The sequence below is a fragment of the Pygoscelis adeliae genome, unplaced genomic scaffold, assembly GCF_000699105.1.
Source record: "Pygoscelis adeliae isolate BGI_AS28 unplaced genomic scaffold, ASM69910v1 Scaffold358, whole genome shotgun sequence".
Classification (NCBI taxonomy): domain Eukaryota; kingdom Metazoa; phylum Chordata; class Aves; order Sphenisciformes; family Spheniscidae; genus Pygoscelis; species Pygoscelis adeliae.
Genome location: NW_008825429.1, coordinates 3,137,280 through 3,146,759, shown reverse-complemented (window position 1 = coordinate 3,146,759; position 9,480 = coordinate 3,137,280). Strand labels below are relative to the sequence as shown.

At 45.1% G+C, this 9,480-nt stretch overlaps 1 protein-coding gene across 1 annotated transcript in view; it reads right to left on the bottom strand.

The window, feature by feature from the left end:
- The window catches only part of POP5 (processing of precursor 5, ribonuclease P/MRP subunit (S. cerevisiae)), a 2,447-nt gene extending 2,165 nt beyond the window's left edge, over window positions 1-282 (bottom strand). The window contains exon 1 of the mRNA XM_009330867.1: window positions 173-282. Within this exon, the coding sequence (XP_009329142.1) occupies window positions 173-282 (110 nt within the window). The remainder of the gene's footprint in view (window positions 1-172) is intronic.
- Window positions 283-9,480: the final 9,198 nt, after the last annotated feature.

Below are 9,480 nucleotides of genomic sequence, written 5' to 3'. Positions count from 1 at the left end.
CGTGAGGGGGCGGCGGAGGGGGCGGCGAGCCCTCGGCTCCGCTGAGTTTGCCGGAGGTTAATTCATTCGGCCTTAGCCCTCTTCGCTGCGTTGCTTCAATCCACCTTGGCTAAGCCCGCTTCGCCTAGTGCCAAAAAATCTAAATGGTGGAGACGGGACGTCCCGCGCTCACGCCCCCGCTTCGTCCGACCGGAGCCGCGGGAAGGTCCCGGGGAAGACGGTGAGGCCAGGCCCGGTGCTGCAGCCACCCTCTCTGGCTGTGGCAGGTGGCGGGGCCGCCATCTGTCCCCCGGGGCTGAGGGCATTAGCAGAGTGTCCAGTGCCGCCCCTGGAAGGGCCCTCTGCCTTCGCTACCTCACAAAACGGCGCTCCAGTATTTATAGCTCCTCAGGCTGCGGGCATGGGGTGTTTTGGGATATGTGCTAACTGTCTAACAAATGAAATCAGCTGAGAAAATTGCAGAACAGAGCTACTTACAATTATTTCTGTAGTGGTTTTCAAAGCTGTGATCTCTGACAGATGATCTGGGGAAGCAGGGAGTGCTCTTTGAAAAGATCTAGTACCGGAAGAAACTGGGGAGAGGGGAAGGTGGGGGGTAGGGGGAAAGATATGAGGTGGGCATCTGAATGTGAGGTGGGAGAAAGAGCCAATTAGGGTGGCACATAATTCACAGGAGAAGCACTTTCACCGAGGTCCCTGGAGCCAAATCACAGGGGAGCACTGAGGCACTATGAATTAAGTGGGAACTCATTGCTAATTCAGAGTAGAAACATCTTCTTTATTGACCTTAATTCTAGACAAAGAAAACAATGATAAACCCAGTGGAAATCCTGTCCTGGGTGATAAACTTCTGCCCTCTGAAACAGATGCCTGTTCTGCTGCGCTCTCCCTTTCTCTATTAACTCTTCTCTCCTTCACCTGTGATCACATTTTTGAGTCATGTTTTTCTGAGAACTGCAGAATATGAGTTGCCTGAGGAGAAAAAAGCACAAAGTCCAGTATGGACTTGCCAAGAGACCTTTTCTTTTGTGCCGTGACCAGAGGGATTGGGGGAAGTTTGCCATGTTTCTGAAGCTGATGCAGATAGAAGCATTTTCTCAATGAGAGAGACTGCATTGCATTGATCTTTGCCATATTGCTTTGTGTTTTAGTATCCAAACTGGGATCTAGCAGTCATCTGTTCCACTTGTCAATACAATGAGCTCCTAGGTGATGAGCTATTCTCACATTTTTGAATGATATCAAAGTCCATGAAGATTCCCATGTATTTTCTTTGTGGAGTGAGGTCCCAGCTTAGCCCTCCAGAGTGCCTGCCAAGGTACATTTGCCTGCTGCCCTGTCTTTCTGGTGGCATCCCCCATCCTGCCTTCTGACTGGGCTCTGGTTGTCCTGGGCCGCTTGGGTTGCTTTTATTCATGCCCTCCCTCATTTCCTTCTCTCTGCAGAGGCACGGCTGGGTCTCTGACAAGCAGACCATGTGAGTGCACTCTGCCCTGTAATCCAATAGGACATGTGCACTGTGCGTGCTACAGGCTGGGCCTTATGTATAGCGAAGGCCTCTGTTTTCGGTCCAGAAGGCTGATTAGGAGAGACACGGTGCAAAGAGAGAGCAATGTTGTGGCAGAGCCCTGTCCTGCTTCATTTCACGTAGGATATTGCCTTTAGTTCCCTGTTGTTGGTTTGGAGGATGCACAGAGCAGCCCTGAGCCACCACAGCTCCCTGCACAGTCACTGCCTGTGTTAGTACAAGCCAAGTGAGTCCGGTCAGGCGTCATGGTGTGCTGAGCTGACAGCACAGGACTAAAAGGTTACAACATCTTCACATTTGTCTTCCCACCTCCTCACTCCCATCCTCTGCCAGCTTTGCTGTATTGATTCCAGCGTCAGTGAATTAAGAAACTGTCGCAAGCAATGGTGAGTTATACAGTCAAGGTGGGAAAGAACTGTTTCCTAAGAAAAGATCTGAGAGAGAAAATGCTATTTAAATTGAAGAGTGGGTCAAGAGACCTGCCAGGAGAGAGGATGAATGTCTCTCCTGCAGACTTGGAGAGACAATGTGGCCTCAGGATATCTTATCAAATACAAATTATGGAGGACAGAGAATACGAGGACAGAGGGAAATAACGTGCACAGTCTATACACATTAGAGACAATTTATAAAGCAGTTTGAGAAATTTGGATAGAAGATTCTTTATCAGCATAAGTGTTCATCAATGATTGTTCAGTAAAGTGGTGATGCTAGGGAGGTGCAGGAGGAATTCTGAGGTCTCCTTTTCCCAGCTCGTGTTTGTTACATGTGGTAGTGTGCAATGTGGAGGGGTTATTCCCAATCAGTCCGGGTTGGTTTTATTGCCATTTTAGTTCATGATTTGACCTTTTACTACAGGCTTGAAGATCTAGACCCTCATTTTAGATTTATATGGCATTTGTAATCTCCAGACTGTGAGTTAGATTGCGTTTATATTGTATAGAATTAATTGTGCTAATAAGCTGCAGTAGACATTGTGATTAAAGCGTATGTTTTATTGTATGCAGCCAGCTCTTAGAGTTTGTATGTATTTTCTATAATTAAAATTACCAGCAAATGTGTTCACTGAAAAAACATATATCAGTTAGTGAATCCTTGCACTCTTTTTACGTAGCATGTTTCCATTTTATAGATGAGGAAACTGAGGTACAGGGGGATTAAACGATTTGTTCATAGTAAATAGCTGTCAGTCTGGAGATACAGAGCAAGGACATAATGTGAGTAGAGGGAACCAGCGTATTAGCGCATATTTTGTGTTGGAGTATCGGTCTTGTATGTTGCTCATGCATAAGGTAGCCAAGTAATGACATGCTGGAGTAAAATTAGGATGCACTGGTACTCCATCCTTGTGATACCACAATTTGATCTTCCCTGCGTAGCCAAAATCATTATTTTTGCTTCCCCCTGGAAGCACGGAACTGAATTTGCCATCAGGTGCGGTATCAGAGTTGAGGGTGACAACTACATTTAGTTCCACTGTATGCACATTGCATCCCCAGATAACCCCGCAGTCGAAAATACAAAACAATCTGGCTAAAATTAAAACTGCTTCTTAAATCCTCTGTCTGATGTTGCCTGAAGCTTTTTGTTCAGTTTATCTTCACAAGGTCACTGAGACAGAAGAGTGCATTCTCTGAGCACGTTGGCCTGGAGCCTTTCATGCAGATGCTTTCATTTAACATTTGGGACATTCTCCTTCTCCCTTCGATCCCTTCCTTTTTACTCCCCCATTTTCTATATCTCTCGCGCGGCTCGGCGTGAGGGGGCGGCGGAGGGGGCGGCGAGCCCTCGGCTCCGCTGAGTTTGCCGGAGGTTAATTCATTCGGCCTTAGCCCTCTTCGCTGCGTTGCTTCAATCCACCTTGGCTAAGCCCGCTTCGCCTAGTGCCAAAAAATCTAAATGGTGGAGACGGGACGTCCCGCGCTCACGCCCCCGCTTCGTCCGACCGGAGCCGCGGGAAGGTCCCGGGGAAGACGGTGAGGCCAGGCCCGGTGCTGCAGCCACCCTCTCTGGCTGTGGCAGGTGGCGGGGCCGCCATCTGTCCCCCGGGGCTGAGGGCATTAGCAGAGTGTCCAGTGCCGCCCCTGGAAGGGCCCTCTGCCTTCGCTACCTCACAAAACGGCGCTCCAGTATTTATAGCTCCTCAGGCTGCGGGCATGGGGTGTTTTGGGATATGTGCTAACTGTCTAACAAATGAAATCAGCTGAGAAAATTGCAGAACAGAGCTACTTACAATTATTTCTGTAGTGGTTTTCAAAGCTGTGATCTCTGACAGATGATCTGGGGAAGCAGGGAGTGCTCTTTGAAAAGCTCTAGTACCGGAAGAAACTGGGGAGAGGGGAAGGTGGGGGGTAGGGGGAAAGATATGAGGTGGGCATCTGAATGTGAGGTGGGAGAAAGAGCCAATTAGGGTGGCACATAATTCACAGGAGAAGCACTTTCACCGAGGTCCCTGGAGCCAAATCACAGGGGAGCACTGAGGCACTATGAATTAAGTGGGAACTCATTGCTAATTCAGAGTAGAAACATCTTCTTTATTGACCTTAATTCTAGACAAAGAAAACAATGATAAACCCAGTGGAAATCCTGTCCTGGGTGATAAACTTCTGCCCTCTGAAACAGATGCCTGTTCTGCTGCGCTCTCCCTTTCTCTATTAACTCTTCTCTCCTTCACCTGTGATCACATTTTTGAGTCATGTTTTTCTGAGAACTGCAGAATATGAGTTGCCTGAGGAGAAAAAAGCACAAAGTCCAGTATGGACTTGCCAAGAGACCTTTTCTTTTGTGCCGTGACCAGAGGGATTGGGGGAAGTTTGCCATGTTTCTGAAGCTGATGCAGATAGAAGCATTTTCTCAATGAGAGAGACTGCATTGCATTGATCTTTGCCATATTGCTTTGTGTTTTAGTATCCAAACTGGGATCTAGCAGTCATCTGTTCCACTTGTCAATACAATGAGCTCCTAGGTGATGAGCTATTCTCACATTTTTGAATGATATCAAAGTCCATGAAGATTCCCATGTATTTTCTTTGTGGAGTGAGGTCCCAGCTTAGCCTTCCAGAGTGCCTGCCAAGGTACATTTGCCTGCTGCCCTGTCTTTCTGGTGGCATCCCCCATCCTGCCTTCTGACTGGGCTCTGGTTGTCCTGGGCCGCTTGGGTTGCTTTTATTCATGCCCTCCCTCATTTCCTTCTCTCTGCAGAGGCACGGCTGGGTCTCTGACAAGCAGACCATGTGAGTGCACTCTGCCCTGTAATCCAATAGGACATGTGCACTGTGCGTGCTACAGGCTGGGCCTTATGTATAGCGAAGGCCTCTGTTTTCGGTCCAGAAGGCTGATTAGGAGAGACACGGTGCAAAGAGAGAGCAATGTTGTGGCAGAGCCCTGTCCTGCTTCATTTCACGTAGGATATTGCCTTTAGTTCCCTGTTGTTGGTTTGGAGGATGCACAGAGCAGCCCTGAGCCACCACAGCTCCCTGCACAGTCACTGCCTGTGTTAGTACAAGCCAAGTGAGTCCGGTCAGGCGTCATGGTGTGCTGAGCTGACAGCACAGGACTAAAAGGTTACAACATCTTCACATTTGTCTTCCCACCTCCTCACTCCCATCCTCTGCCAGCTTTGCTGTATTGATTCCAGCGTCAGTGAATTAAGAAACTGTCGCAAGCAATGGTGAGTTATACAGTCAAGGTGGGAAAGAACTGTTTCCTAAGAAAAGATCTGAGAGAGAAAATGCTATTTAAATTGAAGAGTGGGTCAAGAGACCTGCCAGGAGAGAGGATGAATGTCTCTCCTGCAGACTTGGAGAGACAATGTGGCCTCAGGATATCTTATCAAATACAAATTATGGAGGACAGAGAATACGAGGACAGAGGGAAATAACGTGCACAGTCTATACACATTAGAGACAATTTATAAAGCAGTTTGAGAAATTTGGATAGAAGATTCTTTATCAGCATAAGTGTTCATCAATGATTGTTCAGTAAAGTGGTGATGCTAGGGAGGTGCAGGAGGAATTCTGAGGTCTCCTTTTCCCAGCTCGTGTTTGTTACATGTGGTAGTGTGCATGTGGAGGGGTTATTCCCAATCAGTCCGGGTTGGTTTTATTGCCATTTTAGTTCATGATTTGACCTTTTACTACAGGCTTGAAGATCTAGACCCTCATTTTAGATTTATATGGCATTTGTAATCTCCAGACTGTGAGTTAGATTGCGTTTATATTGTATAGAATTAATTGTGCTAATAAGCTGCAGTAGACATTGTGATTAAAGCGTATGTTTTATTGTATGCAGCCAGCTCTTAGAGTTTGTATGTATTTTCTATAATTAAAATTACCAGCAAATGTGTTCACTGAAAAAACATATATCAGTTAGTGAATCCTTGCACTCTTTTTACGTAGCATGTTTCCATTTTATAGATGAGGAAACTGAGGTACAGGGGGATTAAACGATTTGTTCATAGTAAATAGCTGTCAGTCTGGAGATACAGAGCAAGGACATAATGTGAGTAGAGGGAACCAGCGTATTAGCGCATATTTTGTGTTGGAGTATCGGTCTTGTATGTTGCTCATGCATAAGGTAGCCAAGTAATGACATGCTGGAGTAAAATTAGGATGCACTGGTACTCCATCCTTGTGATACCACAATTTGATCTTCCCTGCGTAGCCAAAATCATTATTTTTGCTTCCCCCTGGAAGCACGGAACTGAATTTGCCATCAGGTGCGGTATCAGAGTTGAGGGTGACAACTACATTTAGTTCCACTGTATGCACATTGCATCCCCAGATAACCCCGCAGTCGAAAATACAAAACAATCTGGCTAAAATTAAAACTGCTTCTTAAATCCTCTGTCTGATGTTGCCTGAAGCTTTTTGTTCAGTTTATCTTCACAAGGTCACTGAGACAGAAGAGTGCATTCTCTGAGCACGTTGGCCTGGAGCCTTTCATGCAGATGCTTTCATTTAACATTTGGGACATTCTCCTTCTCCCTTCGATCCCTTCCTTTTTACTCCCCCATTTTCTATATCTCTCTACTCTCCCCTTTTGACCTCAGGATGCCTCAGATCAATACATGTAGGAATAGACGTTACCCTTCTTTATCATCTTAACATGTAATCACTAGTCATAAGCTTTCTGGGCACCCAGGCTGTCACGGGCCAGAGACTGCTGGTCTGCCTGCGAGAGCTGCCATGCATGCTGCCTGCAGCAATGCCCTCATCTTTGCTGTCATCCTGCCATGTGGAATATTTGTCTTACAAAACCATGTGTTTGAAGCAAATTCTGTTTCTGCCTCTCTCAGTGGCTTGCAGTGTGATCTTGGACTACTCATTTAAGATCAAAATGGTAAATTCACATTTCTCTAATTTTTTTTTTTAATAGTCGAGATCAGGAAATTTCAGTTCAGATTAATAGTGACTGCGTGCTCCAAGAGACATCCCGAATGTTGTAAGATGAGCTTCCATTAAGACATTGAAAATTGGAAGCCACTCTGGAAGATTGAAGCCAAAGTTTAAGATCTGATAAAGGGCATAAGTGTCTATGAGTTTGGCATGTGCTGCCTAGAATGAACACAGAATCAGGCGTCTTCTCTTCCTGTGCAGCAAAAACCAGTGTGAGAGAAGAGCTGTGCAAAAGGGCTTTGTGCCAAGTGAGAAGCTGGCCCTAAATTTTTGAGCTTCATTTTCTCCAGCTCTGCAATGGGAATAATTGCAAATACTTTACTCATAGATAAATGTTAAAAATTAGTAAAATCTCCACTCCAATGTTGTTAATTATCAAATATAGTAAAACTGCTTCTATATACGAGAGATCTGTAGGCAGCACACTTTTCATTTGCAGCAAGCTGCTGCAAGAAGCAACCAGTTGTTTCCAAACTAGCTAATTAAATTAAGGCAAAAACTAGATTATTAGTTCAGATAGTTCAGGATTCTCTTTTCTCTTTCCTTTCTGCATTAGAGAACACAGACTGAACAGTAGGCCACATAAGTTACTATGTAATCTGCTGTGTAAAAACCCCATATTTAATACCTCCTTAACGGGGATGTTAAGATGGATTAATTATTCTTTGTTCTGGTCTCTGAAGATAAAGGGTAATTACTATTAATTATGTGTAATTGAAAAATTGTTCCTTCACAAAGAATCCAATAGCATTAGTGGGATTTTAACTTCTTGCTACCTATAGGGAGGCGTACAACGTTCCATAACGTTATGGCAAAGACTGCCATAAACTTAAGAATGGCCTCAGAGAGTCTTACTCACTTTTCAGCCTGCACTTGAGACCAGTATTTTCAGAGATAACAGATCTCAGAGCATGCTAGTGAGACAGGACTCGGTGTTTTGTACTGTGCTGAACGGCACTTAAACAGAAGAAGATGCAATCTGTAAGGCTGGTTGTCATTGATGCTGCAAGACTTTTCCTCAGTAAATTTCCAGAAACCTGTGGAACAACCGCAGGTAAACCAAAGGGAAAGTATTAGAAACAAACAAACAACAGTAACGACAACAACAACAAAACAAACCCTTGAGCTTGCCTATCTAGGAAGGAAGCTTTTGAAAAAAAGAAAAAACAGCCCATGACTCTCTAGTAACCAGTGCATCACCTGTGGGTCAGCACAGACAGTAGAGGTGTCTGACAAAGATTGGAGACTATGTTGAGATATTTGAATTAAAGTGAAAAAATTTTTTTATGATTTTTACAAGGGCAGAGCACTTTTAATTATATGATTAGTAGATTAGTAAGATTAGTAGCCTGAGACCTGAAATTCCTAACTGCCCCACAGATTTCTGTTGTTAACTGAAAATCCTCGAAATATTTAGGTGCATAGCTTCCTTTGACTTCAGTGGGAGTTGGGCACCTTCATATGCATAAAAGTCTGGCCCTTAAGCTCTCTAGACCTCAGTTTCACATTGGCAAAATGAGGATAATAACATTTTTCTACTTCAAGGAGTGCTACAAATAAATTAATGAGTTGTTATGCATTTAAATAATATAATAATTGAGATAATAGAAGCTCTTACAACATAAACATAGCCTAACCTGAGCTACCCACCTTCTTCAGATATGAGTTGGTGTAGAGGCTACTCTGAAACAGAAATGATGTGTCTAGTGTTGCTTGTCCTGCAGATATTTGCTCTCTGCTTTTTCTTTCCCCAGAATTCCCATGTGCAGATTAAGCCAGGGTCCTATTTTACAGTAAGATATATCTGCTTATGTCGCCATATACTGAACAGTCCTTTTTCTACATGTCTTTATGTTTAACTCCAGCAGCCTAGAGCAGCATAGGATCGCAGATGTCTTCTGCAGGGCACTTGTCTCCCTAATGAGGGAGACAATGAAAAACACTTTCCAGTGCATCCATCATTCAGCAGCTGTGGCGCTGAGGCGAGAGGACAGGCATCCTGGAGCAAGCTTATATAATCCGTGCCTGCCGCCTGGCTCCAGCAGGGCAGCAGCAACGCGTGCGGGGAAGGAGGGGGGCTGCGGTGGAGCTGCTCGGTGGGGTACAGCCGGAGCTCCCCTTGGCAGCTGCAGGGTCTCAGCTTGTACTGGTGTCAGCTTGGTGCAAAGGGTATGCCAGTCATGGCCTAGTTGGGGCACATGGGTCTCAACTCTGCCTGACCCACTCTGACAGAGACCTCCCCACCGTCTGTTCTTGCCTAGATCCAATTTTAGCTGCAGCATCCCACTGCCCAGCACAGTAAGTGAAAGCCCCTCAAAAGCAGAGCAGAGTGCAGTGTATGAGTGCAGATTTGGGTGGGGAGAATCAACAGCAACTCTTTTTATTTCTGCTGTGCTGACTGGGGGTGGCTCACAAAGACCAGTAAGTGCAAACAGATTTCCAGAGGCAGTGGTTGTTATAGACTGAAGAAGACAAAAAGCATTGGAAGCATCTGACCTATTTTGGGAAGCTTGTTCGGGCTTTTTGCTTTTATTTTGTTAATTTTTTTTTTTTTCC